The following is a 22,912-nucleotide window of genomic DNA, read 5'->3' as shown; positions in this document are numbered from 1 at the left end:
ATTATTATTAAATATTCTTAATATTTAACCTTATCCTGGATATCTTGGTATATGAAAATGCAAATAATGTGCAGCAAAGTAAGACTTTACAAAGGTACTGTACATTAGTAAATATTTTCCTCCTTCATTTGCTAATTTAATATGTAAATTATTTCCCTATGATTCGATTTAACCTTGACATGACAGTTTACCCCTAACATGGGCCCTATTATAAACACATAGGAGGCATCCTGAAATATTAAACATATTTTTTTTTCATTCCTTCTCGCAGGAGGCATCTTAAGTAAAACGTGGTACAACTTACTCCGCTCTCCCTTATGATTTCTTTCAGAGCTGGAAACAGTTAATCCAAATTCAAACATATCACAACAAATCTCAGATATGAATGCTTCTGTATGCAGAAAAATGCAATGTTAATTTTAAAGAATGTGTAGTGTTATCTGTTTGAAATATCTTCTCACTGACCGTCACATCATCTCAACAGCACCACTGTGCCTCGGTGTCCAACAAAACACACTCCACAGCTGATTTCACAAAGATGCAAAGACCAGTGCAGACCTAATGTCAGGTCACCCTGTTATCTTAAAATAACACTGTGTTTACACTACTTTAGGTTGTAAACCAAAAGTAATGACCAGCAATGCTTAGAAGAAAAATCTCATTGTATCTTTTGAATAAAAACTACTTTATAAATCCAAAGCGTGACTCCATTTATTGAACTTTGAGCAGGAGTAAAGGTGAAGCACACACCTTATTAAGCTATTGAGGTCACCGGCACGAGCTGACAGACACCGAGGGACTTATCTTGCAAGGTCAGCACTTGCCTCAGGACAACACTATGAAAAACAATGAAGTGCCCTCTGCTGGAGAACCAAAGCACTGACGTGGGATCTGTGGCAGCGCTGATAGCCTATCAAAGACAAATACACTGAGAAGGCCTGAATGTCAGATAGACCCCAGGGTTTGGATCACTCTGAACTGGCTTCAAAACCAGTGCTCCATTTCCAGATACCATGCTGAAGAAAAGTACAACCTTGACCTGAAACATGACATTTCGTAAGGGTTTAGCTGTCACTCATGCCTTTGAGGTTCACCTTGTCCGAGTGGGAACAAGCAGGTTTGGCCAGCTGGTCTGCTAACGGCACGTATGCATAAGTTTTGCTGCTTTGGGCCCAGAACATGCTGTGGGAACAACCTGAAGTTTGTGGCAGCTGCTGGCTCTTATCGACACTGAGTGGAACACAAAGTGAACGAACGGAGCGAGATAGGAGGAGAGCTGGAGAACATGAGATAATGAAACAGAGGAAGAGAACGGGGCAAATCCTGAGTGGCATTAGGCTTGGTGGCTCAGCGCCACATGAGCTGGGGCTGAGGCGAACAGGAAGTTGACGGGCTTTGCCACTCTCTACTAGTTCATAGATCATGAAAAGTAGGCCATGGGATTACACATTAAATTTTCCTGCTGAGCTGAGTGCATATTCTTACTAACATCATTAATATTTAATAGGACAAAACAGACATGGCAATTGTTTTTTAAATTTCAGTGCATGCAATTCGAGTACTGAATTTACTCTCCACAAATTCTACAATTCTTCAAAACACACACACACGTGTGCGTGTATGTATGTGTGTGTATATATATATATATATATATACACATACATACACACACAAATATAGCAATCATATGGTAATTCTAGCATGATTTTTTTAAGAAAACATTGAAATTCGTCTTTTTAATCTATATAAATGTCTGCAATTAATTCAATATAATAAAAATGTATATGTCAAATTTAAAATAATAGAAAAAATATATATTTAATGTGTCTGTATATGTATATACAAATACACACACACACACTGACGGCTATAGTATTTACCCCTCTATATTTTTAACATTCATTTGCAATCTTTCAATAATTGATTATTTTGTCTGGTAAAAATGTATTCTCCAAAAATGTCTGAAATTAATTCAACCCAAGGCACATGACTCCCTATTAAAGTTTTGTAAATCATTTCAGCCTTACATGTTACTACTTGTTTGTGAAAGCACTGACGTTTCCATCAGGCAAGGCAATTCTATCTTATGAATGTGTTTTCAAGAGCAAAAAGGCATGTATGGTTTTATATTAACTCTTTATTCAGATAGCCACACCTAGTACCTTATGCCTAATATACAACATTCATAGTACCTTATGCCTAATATACAACATTCCCCGACTTCAAAAAAAAAAAAAAAAAAAGGATTTATACAATTTACATCTCTCTGGAACTATTTATGTAAGACAAAATTAAAACAAAATAAAACACAGCTCCAAGCATCCCTCATGACGTGGACCCACATAATTAACATGTTTCTGATTAGTGATTTGCAATGGAGCTTTCAATTTTAGTGTTGCAATGATCTACAGGTAAGAAACAGGAAAAGGAACGTGTGTCATGATACTGTTGGAAACAGGACACTTGCAGGCACAGACGGAAGGGGGAGGGGGGCGTACGGAATGCTTGACGGCAAGAGAGCCCTGGCAACCTGAGCAGGTGTTTGGGGTGGTGTGGTCCTGGCCCTGTGCGGGGGGCCGGGGTGGTCTAGAGTTGTGTGAGGCTCACTTCCGGGGCTGGTGGATGTGCTGGTTGATGTGGTGGGCCAGGGGCAGCTTCTGTACCGCAGGCACAGGTTTCTGATGGGCCACCTGGGCAGCAGTAGGAGTGAAGTCTTTATCCCCCTGAGAAGGACAACCAATAGAAACACACCTAATTATAATGGTGACATGGCAAATGCTTTGTGTGCAGTAAATCACACCAATAATTGGACAAAAGTCAGCCATGGTTCTCTAATCTGATTGGCTGAAGGGTGTTCGAAGAGTGCTCTGTTGTCGACCAGGGCAGAGTTTTTCAAAAGCATTGTGAGCTAAGTTGATCATAGAGACCATTGGTGTCAATGGTTCTACAATCTACTTAGGCTTACAATGCTTTTGGGAAAAGCTGCCCAGTACTGATGACTGCTGTCTGTGAGCCAGGCTTTATTATACTGTAATTAACCAAAACTGAAACCATTAGGCCACGTGTCCACCAAAGCGTTTTTTCCAGAAGCTCGCAGTTTTTTCCAGTTGTTTTCAATGGGAGCGCCATGTTTTTTAAAACGCCAGAAGAGTGACAAGCGCTGAGCAGCGCTCATCACTGTCACTTTGTAGTCAGCCGTCCAATCACAGTGGAGGACCAACCCCGACCAACAGTCACATCCTCCTTGTACTACGATTGCTTGTCTCGGAGTATTCATGTCTGTACCAGATGGGATTCCTTAACTACTATGAATATTGATATGAAAAAAACAAACAAACAAACAAAAAACTGCTAGCAATACTTAATTCGCAAAAGCGTCTCAACTGAAAAAAAAAAAAAAAAGTTGCGCTGCAGAAGCGCTCATAGTTGATTTTTTTTTCAGCTGGCTAAAATGTTTTGGTGGACACACGGCTTTTTGTGTTAACTGAAATAAAGGTGAAATAAAATATAAATATTATAAACATTTTTTTAACGAAAATTGGAAATGTTGTTTTGGCAACTAACTGAAATAAGCTGAAGCACTAAAATTACTAAATGATAAATACAAACTTAAACAGAACTAAAACTGAAACAAAAATACATTTCTTATAGTAATAAAAAAATAACATGACATCAGGACAAAATTACTAAAACTTGAAGTAAAATTTAAATGAAAACAAAATGTAAAAATCTAATTCAAAATACGATTAAAACATGTATTATCATATAAATAATAAATGCTGTGTTCGCAGCGTTCCAGACCTGAGAATGTGAGCAGTCCAGTGTGGAAGCATTGTTTTTTGAAAGTTTTTTTTTTTTTTGATAGTTTTTTTTTGTTTGAATAAGAATAAGATGGAATAAGAAAACACTTACTGGCCATATTGTGTCTGACTCAATAATAGCCAGGGTTTAAAAACTGATCAAGGAAGTTAACGAAAATGAACAAAATTAAATTGAATATAATTGTGTAATTTTAACAACTGAAAATAATTTTGTTCATGTTTGTAGAAAAAACATGACTTACGATTCTAAGGAATATCACACTCACAACTATGCTGTTGCTCAGAATGATATCCAGTACTCGAATGTGATATTGCTTAATTATGACAATTCATATCAGCAACAACAAAGACATCAAGTATATCATTTGGTTGCCATCTTTTTAAAACCTAAACTACTTTTTAAGAGATGCTGAGACCTCTTTGCCTTAGTTACACGTCTATTAACATGAAAAGAAAAGCGGCACACAGAAGCATCTGACGTGCAGCCGCTGGATGCCCAGTGAGGATAAAAAGCAGCAGCCGCAGACATTCTTCAGCATCACTTTAATCTGTATGAGAGTCTTTCAGAGCAAATATGTGAAGCTTTTGAAGTAGATTACGGGGTGGACAGTCCAAGACTGAACACAAGCGTGGCATTTTCTGTCTGTTTACCAGCTTGCCAGAGGACAAAAAGAGCCTCAGATGTGAGTATTTAGAGAGGAAATATTGCAGAAATTGTGTCTCTTGAGCACTAGAGCACTATTTAGATCACTTCAAAGTAAAAGGAGCCCACTGCCTCAGTAAAAGTGCTCCATGTGCATCTAGGGTCACACATTGTGACATGCGTAATCAATCACAATGCTCTCTTATACACCTCCTCATAAGCACAGATGGATGCATTATGTCACAGCCTCCATCAAAACACAATAAATCCTGAGACGCGGCCAATCCCGTGGCGACGGACCGGATTAAGGTCAGCTCGGGCTGGAAATGAGCAGAGTGGACTCTATGAGACCAGGGGCCGGTTGCATAAACCGCTTAGACTAGACTTAAAAAGTTAGTCATCTAATTTTTTCTCTTTAAGACTGGTCATAATTTCTTAAAGTCAGTTATAAAAGGGAGAATGGTCTCATTTGAATCCAAAAGGTAAGTCTGATAACTCTTGGCTAACAACTAGTTGGTCAAACTAGTTCTTAAGACACAGTCTTAACACAGTGGCTATGTTTACGCAACTGGCCCCAGCTCTTCAACAAACCCCATACAGAGTCTCCAGAGCATTGGACTATTGATATCATCTCAATAAGTGATGCAAGACTAAAACGCCTTTTATCAGAGCAAACTGTCTATGTCTGAGCCTCGGGCTTGGGTGATTTTAAACATTTTAAAATGAATTTGGTTCTGCTTTTGATTATTTAAAGAACCATTCACACCAGAGGCAAATAGTTGTTTGCAGGTAAATGTTTGAATATGAATAAGGTGTTCCTATAGTGCTATTCAAACGGAGTATAAACATTTACATGCTGACAATTCAATATTTTTTATATGTACAGCAGTCCAAAATATATAAATCAGTGATAGGCAAACTTGGCCCTTCCAGGCCACTTTCCTGCAGAGATTTGATCCAACCCTGATAAAACTCACCTGCCTATAGCTTTCTAGTAGTCTTGAAGACAATGATTAGCTGGTTCAGGTGTGTTTGATTAGAGTTGGAGCTAAACTCTGAAGGAAAGTGACCTGGAAGGACCAAGTTTGCCCACCCCTGGTCTAAATGTAAAACTGACTGACCAATAAGATGAGAATGACATATTTAAATATGTCCATAATAGAATAAAATGATAGAAATGTATAATATTACACTTTTTATTTGTGTACATGAATGTATACATACAGAAAAAAATGGGTCAGAATTGTACCTTTTGGGGTACAACAGCTTGTCACTGGAGCAGTACCCTTAAAATGACATATTTGTACCTTTTTTACCCTTTTTCTGTGTATATTAGGTACCATGTGTTCAATTATTCTGACATTAAAGCTATAGTTCACCCAAAAATGAAAGTTCTTTCATTAATTACTCACCCTCATGTTGTTCCAAACCCGTAAGACCTTTGTTCATCTTCGGAACACAAATTAAGATATTTTTGATGAAATTCGAGAGCTTTCTGACCCTGCAAAGACAGCAACGCAACTGACACGTACAAGGCCTAGAGAGGTAGCAAGGACATTGTTAAAATAGTCTATGTGACATCAGTGGTTCAACCTTAATTTTATGAAGCTACGAGAATACTTTTTGTGCGCAAAGAAAACAAAAACAACACCTTTATTCAACAATTTCTTGTCACATGGACTATTTTAACGATGTCCTTACTACCTTTCTGGGCCTTGAATGTGGTAGTTACTTTGCTGTCTATCGGATTGAATCAAAAATATCTTAATTTGTGTTCCGAAGAGGAACAAAGTTCTTATGGGTTTGGAACGATGTGAGGGCGAGTAATTAATTACAATTTTCATTTTTGGGTGAACTATCCCTTTAAAACATAAAACTGGCAATTTATTTGGACTTAAAATGAATCCTAACAGCTTGCTTGATCTGCATCCTGTCACTGTGTTTCTCTCAAAGAGCCGTTTGACTGTCTTCTCCTTTTTTTCTACTCTGTCGGCAGACCAACTGATGCATTTATACACCAGTGTCACCTAGAGTACAGGGTAGAATTTAGCCTCATGAACATTCAGGTGTCAGTCTTTGGTATGAATAGATCTTTTGCAAACAGCAGCGGTTGCTCTAAGTTGCTCTGGACGAAGTCAATAGAAAGTTAACTGGTAGACACCAACAAAACTCAAAATGTTGGACCAGAGACAACCTGGCCTAGTTTGATTTAGATGTTATGTAATCAATGGACATGTGTACCTACCTTTGTGACAACTCCTGAGACCACAACAGGTAGCTTTGGTGGGCTAGAGATTGAGGAAAATAAGAAAGCCACAGTTACAAACAGAAAGCAATACATTTAAAACAAAAAGCAAAAATGCTTTAAATATATGTGCTAGTTAATGAAGTATAAGCAAAACAGATGACAAAGTGTTTATGAAGCAAAACATTCTCATGTCAAATAGCAACTGATTGTAAATAAGCTTGTATATTAATCAGTCTCTGATTTTTTAGCATCATTAATTTTTCCACAGGGAATATGGAAGGAGAACACAAACAACTCTGTATTCTGGAAATGAATAACACCACTCATATTTTAGAGAGGGGAAAAAATACTTTCACGGATTTCAACCAGATTTGGCTCAATAGTGCTGCCTTGTGTCTAGGCCAGAGACACCTTTAAACAGAATTCATTCAGACGGCGAGGGCCAAAGTTTGTGTTTGCTGGTAAGATGAGTGAAATGAGATGGAGGTTTCCAAACATTTAAACTAACTAAAAACAAACGGTTTATAAGAGATCCAATACATGTGAATGTGAATTTAGACAGCAGCTAGTGAGATGTACATCTGCCTCAACAGTAAATTTTTCTCTTCTTCCATCTAAATCCTCCCCAACTACATTATTAACTAACTAATTTTACTCTTTACGTTACAGATTTTTAAAATGTGCTTTGAATGTATAGCAAATCCCACTGTATCTCAGATTGACATTCTTGCATTACAGATTTTGAATGTACCTGAATATAAAATTTTACTTAAATGGCTGTATTTAATTAATAATTATTAAGTATATACTATATTTTAATGTTAATATTTGAAAAGTAAACATTAAAAACGATACATATTAAAGAAAAATTACACAATTAATAATTACTGAATTATTAATGATTGAATGTGAATAGTTATGAATATTTAATGCATTATTATTAATATTGGAATATTAATTATTATACTAATAATAGATATATTAAGATATTGTATTGTAGTAGCTATACAGTATCACAAAGCCCAAAAGACATAGCAAGGCTTTGTGACAAATCATCAGGGCTACTTATCAGCATCCGCAAATACATATTTTATTATTTTATCAACGGCGAGCTGACAGCAGATTGTCGGCAGTATGAAATCAAACTGTGAGGCCTGTGCTGATTAGCTGAAGGTCAACAGGCAGCATCATTATGTGCGCGGGAGCTCGAGCAAAATCGAGCTCAATCAGAGACCTGACGCGGCTGTCAGCAGATGCCCTCTACTCCATATAACCGCTGGAAGGAAGCGTCTTCTCCATTCGGACACGTATCTGATCGGATGCATGGATGGAATGCTAATGCAGCAAATTAGCTACAGCCCTGATGGAAACAACATCACACAGATTTCACGTTCTGCATGAGTGATCGGCATTCACCGGGCCACCAATTACAGTGGGATCAACGTGATAATTATTCTTCTAATTGTAACCTAACATGGAATACAATATCACCGATGAGTAAAACATGACAATAAACAAGATCCGGCCTAAATAGCTATTTGTACATTGGTTAACATTAACCAATAGGCCACATGGCACTGATGACATCAACTGAAAAGTAATTGCATTTTGATATTATAAACTAAAGTAAAAAATGTAAATAAATACATAAAATAAAATAAAGTGAAATAATATAATATTATAGTATTATAAAATATATATTTTTTGGAAATGATGTACACTGAATCCACTGTTGAATCAAATATACAATAAACAATACTATAACTTACGGATTCTAAATTACATGACAGAAATTGTAGTTAGTAACGTAATCCATTACATATTTCAGGTAATATAATCAGACTGCTGACAAAACTCCAGGTGCTCCAGGCAGTGGGTAAGGTACAAAATGGCCTATAAACATTCCCGAGGGACAGGGAATTTACCACCACCATCTGAGCACAGAGCAGAAACATGGCCCCAGGCTTGAGCAAGCCGTCAGCCTCAGAAATGACTCTCATTCATTTTCCAAAGCCAACCGTTTCCCTTAAAGCACTAAGTCAGAAGAGAAGGTCAAGAGTGATAATTGACCTTGACAAGAAAAATGGTCTATTGGAAATAGAATTATAATGTCAAAGAGAAAGTTTGAAGAGTGGCCGATTTCCAGTAGCCCCTGTCAAATACTACAGCGCCTGTTACACGCACACTGCAGGAAACAGAGCTATAAAAGGAAACAATTCAATTGTTATCACCTCGTGAGACCATCCTGATGTCTCAACATACTTGAGACTGAACATAAATGAGGGCATTGTGAGAAAGGGCTTCATCTCTAATGCTGTGAAATCCAGTATATGTCAGAAGTTTGTGGCTTTCATCTCGCTGAGAAGCCAAGGAAACTCCAAAGATAGCTCAAGACAGTGAAAAAGAGAGAGAGACTTTGCAAAAGGATAATCTCACTTTGAGGCATAACAGTGCTGCTCAACCTGTCACATAGCTTCCTATCTTTTAAAAGAGACAGCTGTATAATCTCAGATTAAGCGGACACTCCTTTTTCTAAGGGCAAAAATCTTATAAAGCCCTGTTTCAAGAAAATGTGAGATTTTGGGATCAAAAGCCAAGTTATTGAAATCATACTGTGAACGAATTCAAAAAAGCAAGCAGGATTATATTTCTAAACGGTTATAGCTTGTTTAGAATTTGCTGAATGGAAAAGGATGAGAACATAAAAACTGATCAAATACATGTTATCTATTTCTCCTTTGGAGGTCATTCAAAAAGGTATGTTTTGGGATATAATTATTAACCCCAATACTTTGAACTTCCTTTGTGTACAGATTAAGAGTTATGATACATAAAATGTTAATCAGGTACACCGTTCACCCAATTCCTTTCTCAGCAATGAGATTCCTCACCTGAGGGTGGCAGCAGTGTGCTGGGGTTTAAACCAGGCAAGAGACGGTTTAAATCCTAAAGAGCGTCTAATTTCACAAAGCTAAAATCACACAAACTGAAATAGATTACAAGGTTAATATGAAGGTCAATAACTGAAATATTTAATCTTAAACAAAAACATTCACAAAAAGCCAAGACAGAATGTTCTTGTGCAGAAGATAGTCTACAATTTATACAGAAGGCAGCAGTGTCACATGATCCGTCACAAATCATTCTAATATGCCGTTTTGTTGATCAGTTATCAATTATTATTGATGCTTAGTTAGTAATAATAGTTCTTATTATTAAGGTTGAGGCAATATTTGTTGCTTAATATTTTTGTGGAAAACGTGATCCATTTGTTTCCAGAATTCTTCGATAAATGGAAAGTTTCCTTGGTGAATAAAAGTGTTAATTTAGATTTTTAAATTTTACTTATCTGTGTTTTCCACAAAAATATTTGTTAATATCAACACTGATAATAATAAGAAATATTTCCCGAGCAGCAAATCATCATATTGGAATGATTTCTGAAGGATCATGCGACACTGAAGACTGTAGTAATGGCTTCTGAAAATAAATGGGGACATTCCATAGGCGTAATGGTTTTTATACTGTACAAACTGTATATTCTATCGCCCTACACCAACCATACACCTAAAACCTACACCTTACAGAAAACTTTCTGCATTTTTACAATTAAAAAAAAAACTTTATGATGAATAAAAAGTTAAAAAGAACAGCATTTATTCAAAATATATATATATATATACATATATATTTATTCAAAATAGAAATAAATAAATATATATATATATATATAAAAAGTCTTTACCATCACTTTTTATTGATTTAACACATCTTTGCTGCAATAAATAAATAAATAAATAAATTACCAACCCCAAACATTTGAATGGTGTACATTATTACAAAAGATTTCTTTTTTAATTAAATCCTGTTCTTTTTTTTTACTTTTTATTCAAAGAATACTGAAAAAAGTACCACAGATTCCAAAAAAATATTAAGCTGCAAAAACGGTTTCCAATATTGATAATAAATCAGCTTATTAGATTGATTTCTGAGGGATCATGTGACACTGAAGACTGGGTAAGGATGCTGAAAACTCAGCTTTGCATCACAGGAATAAATTATGTTTTAAATTATATTAAAATAGTAAACCATTATTTTAAATTGTAATAATATTTCATATTACTGTTTTTATCTGTATTTTTGATCAAATAAATACAACTTCGATGAGCATAAGAGACTTCTTTAAAAAAAAATTGAAAATCTTTCTGATCTCAAACTTTTGATCGGTATATATATGACGAGGGAAGGGAAGACCCCCTGTAGAGAGTGATAGAGATTGTGTGTAGGAAGGAAGAGAGTGAGCTGGTACACTACAAGCAAACTCAGCTTCAGGAGCAAAAGCGATTGCTGCAATTAACAAGTCGGCACAGATGCTCACATCTTGCTGTCGTCATGGCAACCACATGGCATAGCTTTTATTTACTGATGAGCTAAATCGGGAGGAAACAGCAAAAACCACTCGTCTGGAGCTAAGGGAATGAACCGTGCAAACGAAGCAAAATTGGACTTAATGCTTAGCCTCTGCTGCAAACAAGACTGAGTCTCAACATCAGCAGAATATAAACACAGGGGTGGACGGAGGAAAGCATCTGTAAAACAGAGCTCAGAGTAGTACACTCTTACTGGCTTCTGAAACCACAATCAAATGAACCAAAATACTGAATAAACGAACATGAAATGACATGAGCAGGAGTTTGTTAATGAGAGGTGTTACAATTCTGCTGAGCTTTCTGTGTGGCCTGATGATAGGTTAGAAAAATCACACACAGGTGGCACGACACGAACACAATAGTGCTCTGATGAATGGCTTGCTTGCTATAATTACTATTATCCGATTAAAAAGTCCTTCCCCTCTGAAATTAACTAAGGTATGGGGTAAAACGACATCGGTATCTGTTCCTTATCATACAACAATTTGCAGTAGTGAGACTAACCCTTGAGGTTTTTCCAAAAACTGATGATGAAAAAATGGGAAACGCGTGTTGCCGAACTAAAATACTCACAATTATGACTGATTTTAGGATCTAGTTGGGCAAAAATCTAGATAATGCACAAAAGATCTTTTCCTCAAAGCACTGGGCGGATGGGGAAGTCAGATTTGGACTTCAGTTATGCAGCTCCATGTGTGGTTTGACTGACAGGCGGAACATTTGAAAAGTAACTTCTGTGGTAATGAGATAACATATAGTTATACAGAAATTCTTCCGACACAGCAGTGAGGCAAATTTAAGCAGATTAACTGAAACAACACACCAAGAGCCCATTATTCCAATAGCGTCAGCACACTTCGCTAAACAGCGCAGAGAGGGAAACTAGCGTGGAAATAATTGTCATCAAACTTCAATTTTTATTTTCCTTTTTTTCATGTTGCTTTATTAAAAGTCAGCACCCATCCCAATTTTCACCATCGGAACGCAGGCAGTGGGATGCGCTTTAGCAGGGGCTGAAATGTGGTGTTGTTTCCCCCAGCGCAGTGGATGAAGTTACTGTAAAGTGGCCAAACATTGACTGCAGTGTGTAAGAATAGTCGCAGTCCAGCCTATGAGCTTCTAAAGAAACAGCTTCTGCTCCAGGGTTCAGCTAATGACCTGAATCTGCCTGTCAGTTACTAGCAATCACACTCCATGTGTTACACACACTCTTCTAAACCTTCAACATACCGAGAAGCCCTAATATTCTGACTAATTATTTCAATGAAAACAAACAAAAATCCAGATGCCACAAAATTAGCAATGTAATAAAATGTGTAATATATATATATATATATATATAAATAAATAAATAAATAATTATTATTATTATATTATTTACACTACTGCTCAGTTAGCTAATACTTCTATTATTAATTAATCAAAAGCAACAAACTTGCACATTGTAAAAAAAAAAAAAAAATCAAAATAAATTCTAATAAATGCTGTTCTTTTGAATTTTCTATTAATCAAATATTTATCGTTCTATTCTCTGTTCATCTATTCCATAAAAATATTAAGCAGCACAACTGTTTTCAACTGTGATAATGATCAAATGTTTTTAGATTACTAAATCAGCATATTAGAATGATTTCTGAATGATCATGCAACACAGCAGACTGGATTAATGGCTGCTGAAAATTCACAGGAAACAATTTATTGCATTACATGAATTACATTTTATTCAAAATGAAATGTATTCAAATAGAAAATTGCAACAATACCTCACAATATTATTGTATTTTTGATCAAATAAATGAAGCCTTCATGAGCATAAGAGACTTCAAAAACATTTAAAAAAACTTGACGACCCCAAACTTTTGAACAGTAATGCATATTACGAAGCACGCAAAAAGTAGTATAACTTTTTAGCGAATGCTGTATGCATGGACACTCCTGATGACACAAATTATAGATCATTGCGAACCGCGGATGGCCAAAGTATACTTTGGGCTTAAGTATAAAGAAAGGACAGGGAAGACAGCGGAGGCGGACGCATCAAAGAGTGAGCTCACCAGCACAGCACATCACATTAGCATCTCAGACCCATTCCATTTTGGCCTCCGATCCATCTGAGAAGCCCAAATCACATTTGACAGGTGGTCCCTAGACAGTGCCACTTGACTTGCTTCGACAAATGTGCAATTTTTCCATCAGAAGCCACCTGCTTACAGGCCATCTCTCTGATAGCAAAGAGAACATGGAGGAAGAGTGAACAGAGTAAGACATGGGCGAGTGTGTGCACGTCTGGCACATTCGGCCACTGGACACACTTAAAAATGTATTAATATCTGTAATAAAAGATGAAATACAGAGCAGGAACGCTTCAATCAAACTGAAACTTTTTGAGATGGACGTTCTCACTCCAGAGCGGCTCATAAAGGTTCAATGATCCGTGGCCATGGAAAGCATTAGACTTCATTCTGATCTCACTGAAAACATCTGTGAATTTGTTTAAAGGCGTGTATGGGAGCATTGTGAAGTAGGGGTTGAACGACTTCTGATTTTTTAAAGTCGACTTTTATGTGATGAAAGTCGAGTAGAAGTCGACTAGTCGCTGATGACGTCATTAATGAACAAATAAGTCTGGAGCTGTGATAAACAGCTTGTGCACAGCTATGGCATATGACACAGCGCTGCCCACATGGCTGTTGCTCCTATAACAGCTCTTTTATCAGTTCTTTTGTCTTTGGGTCGTTATATTTCTCACAGATTTCTGCTCGTTCTAAATCAGATACAGATAAAGTAGCACAGTAAAGATTACATTAATATGAATGCATTAGTGAGAGCGATTGCGTGTGTGAATTAATTCTACCTGGCAGCGTCTCTCTACTAGTAGTGAAGCTGTGGAATTTAGTTGTTAAGAAATATATGCTTGAACTTTTCAGTTTCTAAGCTATTTTATTGAGAAATCACAGAACAGTGTTGACAATACATTTCCGCGCTGAATGATTCTGTGCGCGTGATGTACACGCTACTGTCTGTAGCCTATGTGTGTGTGCGGTACAGTGCAGCAGTGCATTAGATTAGAACAGCGATTAACTTACCTGTACAATAAGCCGTTTAAAACGTGCATTCTCCCGTTCAATTTCGAGCATCCAGTAATATAATCACACGTCTTGTGGAGCGCTTTCAGAGTATGCATTTATTTGTCATTTGAACTGTTTGGAAACGGAGCGTAAATGTGGAAGTCCTTCAAAGATTTCTTATCCTGTTGCGCCCTCTATAGGACCAGCGACTAGTCGACGTACAGCTTAAAGCATCATGGCAGAGCATTGAAGTCAACTAGTCGATTAGTCTGTGCAACCCCTATTGTGAAGGAATAATGTTTGCAGAGAACACCGCTTAGCTTTCGCCAAACAAAACCAACCCAGATGAAGGAAATCGAGTGTAAGATGACAATTCAGGCATGTTACTTCTGTCCATTGTTCAGTTTTGGCTCCTTACACCAGGTCTTGTGCATTGGCCTTGTACAACTACTGTACAATTTCCCTCATTCCAGCGTTCTGAAACTAAACCCAGCTGAGACAGGGTCACAGAGGTCCTAATTTAATTCCACAGCACTTTCTGAGGATGTATTGTGAAGGATTTTGCTTCTGTCTCTCTCGGTTGTTGAGCTTCTATTTGCAACTACTGTCTTGCATTTTGTCTTTGTCTGGTACATTATATTGGCAAAATCTTTTTCTTTTGACTCCCTAAATGTGTGCCAGACATCTTTAATGGCTCACTCTTGCCGATGGATTATTATGTTTAGTTATGCGAGTCCCCCACATGCATACATTGAGGGCCACAAGCAACTTGGTGGATCAGATGCGAAAATGTCTCCTTGGTTGGGAAATGTAATTTTATTATCTATATCACTTCTAAATTTAGGGTATGATAATTTCATTTTTTTAGTGGCTCTTAATACTACCATTAATATTAGCTCTGAGCTGTTAATTTCCTTTGATTTGGAATTACGAGTTTCTATGGCAACACTATAAATGCCAAAATTAATTTGTGTTATTTGAGTAATCAATAGCCACAATTTATTTTCCATTTTTTTGCAAATGCCTTATTAATAAACTTACATAAGTTAGATATTCATCTCTGTGTTAGATGTATTATTTAATCAGATTCATGTCAGATTACTCTAGCTTTATTTTGATATTATAAGTAGTCAGTTTAAGAATTATTAAACAGAAAAGTTACTAAAGAATTTTACTACTAAAGTTGCTACTACTTCTGCATGACACTACAGCAGTCAGAAGATACAAGTCAGAGCATATTTGAAGTTTACAAGTTGTGATTAGGAGTTCAACGAAGATGTGAACACTTTTTACAAGTCAGAACCTTGTAATTTTGTTAATTCTGGTATGATGTGAATGCGCTATTTTTGCTCAGTTAGTGACTGAAAACATACTGTATGCAGTTACATAAATACACATACATACAGAAAATGGGTGAAATTATATTAAAATTGATTAAATGTATTACAATTAGATTTAAATATGAGAGTATTTTAAATTTAATTGCAATACATAGTTAATATAATACATTCATTAAATTAATTCACTTAGCATTCACTTGAAAAATTTAAAAAGATTGACATTTTTATATTAATATTAAATATTTAGAAAAATAAAACATTCGTAGAAGATGATTTCTGCTGTAATGATTTGTTCCTGTTTTTATTTTACATAACTTTAAATGAAACTCCCCTGATTAAGTAAGAAAAAAAAGGATTTATTTAAAAAACAAAAATCATAAAAACAATTAAATTGGGAGTTTTGGGAATCAACACAAAGATGAAGAAACATCCATTAATCAGCCAAGCAGAAAAAATAACTGGCCTATAACATACTATTAGCCTAAAAGTTGAATTAACTGATAATAACCAACCACCATAATAACCATGCAAAGAATCTCATTGTTGTCAACAACTAAAACAAGCTTTGGAAAACCATCTGAGCACAAAGAGACAACACAGGAAAATGGCGAGCTTCCTCTTGGCTTGCCAGTGGTGCGAGAAAATGCCAAACCGAATAACGTGGGTGGACGGATCACATTCTAACATCACAGTGCTTGGGCACTGAAACTGCATTTCAAACTCTTCTCTGAAACGTCCACTTGCGAATGGCTGCCACGTTTCTGAAGGAAAGCCAAAGAGATATTAAAAGCAGCTTTAAGCTTGTTCAGGAATGATACACCTCGTAGGATTTCCTGCAGCAGGCTGAGTGAGCTGATAAGGGCTCGCTTGCAGACCCGCTGTAACGGGGCGGCCCATGAGTCATCAGGTACCGGGGTGGAGGGGACCGCTAACAAAGCCATAAAGCCCATAAGAATCAGCAGTCAAACCCTATGAACACACCTCAGTAGCGCTGAAAACAGGTCAGCTATGACACAACACAAACGGGGAAATCTGAGGACTGTGAAACTTTTGCACTGCACATGTGCACTTGCGCAACTAACAGCTAGACAGCTACCTAGTAGCAACAAGCAGAAAACTCAGTGAAAACTATTTAATCTAAACACACTCAACCACAATGAAGAAAAAGAAAAAAAGGAACACGTGGCAATATCCGGCTGTTGCCACATCCTAACTGACACACCCAAGATTGTTACATTTAGTTTGTGACCAAAAATGATTGTCATGTGCTCACCAATCAAGAAATGTGTGTAAAGACGGCCAAATTCACCTTCACTCTTAGTCATCGAGAGACAGATGGGCACTAACAGTGACTTCATCATCATATTAAATATTCTGGTTTAGTGTGGGCCGCTTCACCAACACAGAGCAGAGAAAGTCCAAGCTAAGAAAAACATTTCTCGTTTTAGCAGAAACCTCTCCATATACCCACAGTCATATGGGAATTGCACTCCTGTGTCACTGATCAAATATTCAACTCAGACTTAATGCTGAACCAAGACTTTCATAGTGTTACTAAAGTCTATAAAGAATTGTGTTACTTGGAAAGTAAAGGGATAGTTCACCCAAAAACTACTGTCATTAATTACTCACCCTCATGTCGTTCTAAACCCGTAAGACCTCCATTCATCTTCGGAACACAAATTAAGATATTTTTGATCAATTCTGAGAAATCTCTGACCCTCCCATAGACAGCAAGGATCCTTACACGATCAAGGCTCAGAAACGTAGCAAGGACATCTTTAAAATAATCCATGTGACATCAGGGGTTCAACCGTAATTTTACGAAGCTACGAGAATACTTTTTGTGCAAAGAAAACAAAAATAACGACTTTATTCAGCAATTTGTCTCCGCGTCACCCTATAGTGCCATTTTGGGGAGTATCACATACGTAAACAACATATGCAACATATGTTGTTTAAGTTGTTTACTCTTTGATCTGAATATAAACAACAAACATGAGTGATTAATGACAGAATTTAAATTTTTGGGTGAACTATCCCTTGAAGTAGGGCTGCATGATTAATCACATTAAAAATGAAAACGAGATATGGCTTAGTGCAATCATCAAATCACAAAGTATGCAATTTAATTAAATAAATGTATATACTGTGCGTTTCAGTGCGGCACTGTGTTTTCTTACACGCCAGCAACTCATGATCTGCTGTTTTCAGTGTTTCAGAAAAAAAGACAAAAACCAAACACATTCTTTTAAATAGAAACTTCTATGAGAAAATTGGAAATATCTATTTAAACAACAATCACAGTTTAATATTATTATTCAAAATATCCACCAGCAGAATTCAGCGACTGACCAACCAGAATGAACTATTAAAGTGAGCCGTGCAAAAAAATGTCATAAAATGCTGTTTGTCTTGATAAGAGGCTGGTTATTGCTGGAAATAGTTTATCTGAGGAGGTTTTAAAAGGTTGGTAGCGTGCAAGTAAACAAAACTAAAAAGTATAAGCATGAGCAGAAAGATACTACAGGGTTATGAAGTGATGTATAAGAACTGAAACCTATTTTGATTTTTATTCTCTATTGGAGAAGCATCAAAATTATAAGACTTATGAGCCTAGAATCTCTTCAAATATACTTCATAAAATCAATCAATAAAAAACAAAGCAATAATGATTCTGACAAGCTATAGCTGAAAATAGAGACGACCATATGCTTCACTAGAAAAAACAGTCTGTCAGTGCAGAGGTGTATGGTGAAACAGAATTGAAATCCATACTTCAGAAATGTGAAGGTCAGAATACTTACATCTCAGTCTCATATTCTTTACTGTCTTTGTCATTCTTCTTGTCTGGCACATCATTTGCAGATTGGTGCTTCTGAACTATCCGCATGCCTCCTGCTTTTACTGCCATAAATAAACAAACAGTTCAGAGTTTATTTCCAGACACTGGTGGTAACTGAAATTGCATTTATTATACAATGTAATCAAATAACATAAATCACAAGTGGCCATTTTAATGTGCAACCTTATGCTATCTTTTTTCCCTTGGCCTACTTTTAGGGCCATTACACACATTGTTATCTGATTTCTTGTGTACTTTACACCACACTGACAGATATGCTGACAGAGTGAAACACAATGCAAAATCACACATTTACATTTTGTGAAAGGAAAAATATTGAAAATCTGCACCATGTCACATAATCAAACATGGTTGATCTTTAACATACACTGCCTCTTAGAGACAAATGGCTACTTGGGAAGAGCTTGCAAGCAGCATAACACATCAGCTGAATCATGCACTAGGGAAAATCCATAAAAGTATGACTTTCAAATCCCTTGTGAGCATATGTGTAAACAATGAAGATCTGACACCAACTTTTATTATAGGTATTTTTCTTGACGCGCCAACCAAAATCCAGTAACTTTATTCCATTTTTGTTGGAAGTCTTTTTTGCCCATTCCATCCCTCTTTCCAACTTATCCTTATTTCAATATACACACACACACACACACACACACACACACACACACACGTGTTATACCAACCCTGTTACCATGTTTTTGCACAGTAAACAAACTTAGTAGAAACATCAGAATCAAATTATTTTCTAAAAAACACCTAAAAGTGTCATGACCCTGAGCACATTTTATTTATAGGCATAGCTATATCCCAACAAATTTATTTATGTAGCAGTATTAACCCGGGATGGCACAATGCAATTTAATGAACATTTATTAAATAAGAGATCCAATGCAATGTCTAAAATCTACAATAATGCACTTTTTAAATCACATTTTCCAAATGAAAAAGGCGCCCATTGGTGGATTGATCCACAAGACTTCCCAGCAGAAAAACAACAACAGCAGAAGCAGTAGCAGTAGCACAGAGACATTACCAGCAGGAAGATGTCCAGCTTTGGTCTCGATTTTCTCTTTGGGCGGCGATGACATGGCTGCTGTCAAGCGCTTCTTCCAAAGAGTTGCTTCGTTGTCTTCAAAATAAAAACAATCCTTCAGTTTCCTGGCTGAAAAACAACGCACACTTCTGTCGACTTCGTCAACGTGGCTTTTTCCTGCCCATTGTTTGGCAACGGTGCGTGATGACACCAGTGGTCGGCTCCAACCAATAGGAGCGTTTATTGAGAAAGGAGGTCCCTCTTTTTACTATGGAAAGTCTAATGGAACATACGAGAAGAATCAGAAAATACAAACCTGCATGCATTTGTAGAGGAGCCGTGTAGCTTCTATTAATAAATACATACTAGCCCAAACAGGTGATAGAGAGAGGGAAGAAAATGCCTTTGTTTTTATATTTAAAAAATGATTGATAAATCATCAGCATAATTTAATTAAAATTATTTATGGTAACATTACTCACATGAGATGAGGTCCCCGGTCGATGCACTCTTTTTCATACCTGAAATCATTAACTCTGGGTCATTCTGAGCCCCGGGTAAAAGGAATCCTTCACGTTTCACACTGCTCATAATTTAATCCTCCTGGAAATTCATGAAATGACGTTCATATTTACGGCGTTTAGTGTCAAACTGTCAGCGATTGGATGACCGCGACACGTGACCTCTACGTAAAGGCTCTAAACATTCACGTATTTTAATTAAATATTCCTGAGAACAAGTTTTCCAGGATGGACTTTTTGGACTATAAAGGTAAAAATGAAACGGTCTCTTTTTAAACTCCAATTAATGCGTTTTCTGTCACCATTCTTTGACTTGTTTTGTCGCTGAAGCTGCTGTTAAAACGCGCGGGGTTTCTGTGTGACTTTGCCAAACACGTGATTAAGGAACGTCGGCAATGGGTGTCTGTTAGTGGGCTGCAAAGCATATATCTTGAATAGACATACCTCTCGACCACGCCCAGGAGGAGGCGATAGCTCTTGTTGAGTGGGCCCTAATGTGAAAGGGGCATTCCAAACTTTGGCTCGTATAAGCAGCCGTGATAGCGTCCACAATCCAGTGGGAAAGTCTCTGTTTTGACATGGCCCGGCCCTTCGCACGACCACCGTAGCACACGAAAAGCTGGTCAGATTGCCGAAAGTTGGCCGAACGGTCAATGTAAATCCTCAAAGCCCTGACGGGCACACCGAAGTCTGAGCGTCCGCATCACGCGAGGTCGATGACTCAGAAGACAGGGCAGACAGCGAAACAGTCTGCGCTCTGAAAGGGGTAGATAGTGATTTAAGCACGTAGCCCGGCCTCGGCCAGAGAGTGACGCTACAGTTGCCGGGTCCAAAGCGAATACAGTCACTGTCCACAGAAAACGCATGTAAATCCCCTATGCGCTTAGCCGAAGCGAGGGCAAGAAGAAGTGCAGTTTTGAGAGATAGCTCCTTCATATTAACGGATGCTAAAGGCTCGAATGGTGGCTGTGAAAGAGCTCTTAACACCACCTCTAGGTCCCAGGGCGGGACTGAAGGCGGACGCGGGGGATGCAATCTCATCGCTCCCTTAAGGAAACTCACCACCAGCGCGTGCCTACAGATCGATTGCCTGCCCAGCGGGGAACGAAACGAGGCAATAGCGGCCAAATAGACTTTCAGTATTGATGGCAGACATACACTATCCAGCCTGTACTGTAGAAAACGCAGAACATCTGACACGGAGAAAGCAGCCGGGTCGATATGAACATCACTGCACCACAAACATAGAGCATACAAACATCTCCTGAAGGGCACCCGCGCCTCCGAGAGCGTCACACCCACAAGAATGCAGGGCGGTCAGCTCCTCTGATATCCCCTAAGCAGCCACACATGATAGCTCCATAACTCCGGGTTGGGGTGCCACACTGAGACGCTCGCTTGAGACAGCAGATCCTTCCTGATGGGGATCGGCCAGGCCGGCGCCACCAGCAGCTCTGTCAGGTCCGGGAACCAAGACTGGTTCGGCCAGTTCGGGGCGATGAGTATCGCCGAAGCCCCCTCCTCCCTGATCTTGCATAACACCAGTGGCAATATCTTGATTGGAGGAAACGCATACAGCCTGGCTGCTGGCCAGTGCGATGTCAGAGCGTCCCCCTCCAGCGGGGAGTGAGACAGGGAGAAGAACAGCGGGCAGTGCGCATTCTCGCCACGCGATGAACGAATGACTCGAAAAACCCGAAGACTCGAAACAGGTAAACTACTTGACTAATTCCAGTATAGAAGCTATAGGATGTTGCGCATGCATGACTGAACAAATCACTCCCTGAGACGATTCGTTCTTCCCGAGTCACATTAAAGATTCGTTCAAAACGAACGAATCGTTCAAGAACGACCCAACACTAGTGTCTGTAAGATTCTAGCCGTAACATTCTAACTTCGTTTCTCTCTGTTCAAGTTGTATCGAAGTTTAATAACCCGCTTCTAAATTACAAGTGTGAAACTGTGCTTACCTGGGGTTAAAAGCGAGGTTTAGAACGAAGAAACCCGGTTAAGCGCAGTGTGAAAATCCTGTGTTAAATTTTATTAAGGCTAAAATTTGTATGGGAAACTCTAGCAGACATAATAATAGGGAATCTTATCAAACAATTATGTCTGGGAAAAAATTAGTCAAGAACTCCCGACAGTGCTGGTGCTCATATCACTACAGCTGGTAGACCTATTGCATTATATTAGATGATGCAAAGCTGCAATTAAGAGAGAGAGAGAGAGAGAGAGAGAGAGAGAGAGAGAGACCCATTGCCAAACAGCCGTCTTCGACACTCACCGCGGACGCCACTTTAACACCATGACGTCGCGTGAGATTATTTAAAAAACTGCCATAGCCGCACAAGGGGGAAAACCCCCCGCAGCCCAATTCAAACAAACAACAAAACAAAGAGAGAAGAGAAAGGCAATAACACAGAAAAAGAAAGAAAAGAAGAAAAAACTCACTCGCAAAATCACGCTCCACACTCACGCCGCTCCGAACACTCACGCTCACACTCGCACCGGAAGAGAGAGAGAGAGAGAGAGAGAGAGAGAGAGAGAGAGAAAGAAACATTATTTTAATAATCAGAAATACAGTGAATGTGATTTTAATGGTAAGTTACGTTTACACTATGAGGAAAGGGAATCATGTCAGTTTTACACAAGTACACAACACAAGGGGTTCCTCTCATTAAACGTTTTGGAATGCATAGCCTATTTGAGATCATTGTCCTATATACTTTATATTAACCCCTGTGTTATTGTGTGCAGAATCATATAGATATCATATCAAAGGGGTCAGAGTTTGGCCCAAGGCTATTCAAGTCTGAAGCTGCGATGCAAACACAATTTCTCAGTTTCTCAGTATCAGTAAATCAAGTTTTGTTCTTCACAAGTGCATAAATCAGTTGTTCGATATAAAAATCTGAGGTGTTTGCCCTTATCTATAGCAC

The 22,912-nt window shown here is 37.9% G+C and overlaps 1 protein-coding gene across 1 annotated transcript; it reads right to left on the bottom strand.

Annotated features, from left to right (window-relative positions):
- Positions 1-2,119: 2,119 nt before the first annotated feature.
- On the bottom strand, positions 2,120-19,677 carry dap (death-associated protein). The gene is made up of 5 exons (XM_016441201.1): positions 19,453-19,677; positions 18,358-18,457; positions 6,710-6,752; positions 2,193-2,723; positions 2,120-2,162 (listed from the first exon to the last, which is right to left on the bottom strand). The coding sequence occupies exons 1-4, from the start codon at positions 19,505-19,507 to the stop codon at positions 2,604-2,606; spliced, it is 318 nt and encodes a 105-aa protein (XP_016296687.1). The 5' UTR covers positions 19,508-19,677; the 3' UTR covers positions 2,120-2,162; positions 2,193-2,603.
- Positions 19,678-22,912: the final 3,235 nt, after the last annotated feature.

The sequence above is a fragment of the Sinocyclocheilus anshuiensis genome, unplaced genomic scaffold, assembly GCF_001515605.1.
Source record: "Sinocyclocheilus anshuiensis isolate Anshui unplaced genomic scaffold, SAMN03320099.WGS_v1.1 scaffold655, whole genome shotgun sequence".
Taxonomy (NCBI): domain Eukaryota; kingdom Metazoa; phylum Chordata; class Actinopteri; order Cypriniformes; family Cyprinidae; genus Sinocyclocheilus; species Sinocyclocheilus anshuiensis.
This window is presented reverse-complemented; position numbering and strand designations above follow the sequence as displayed.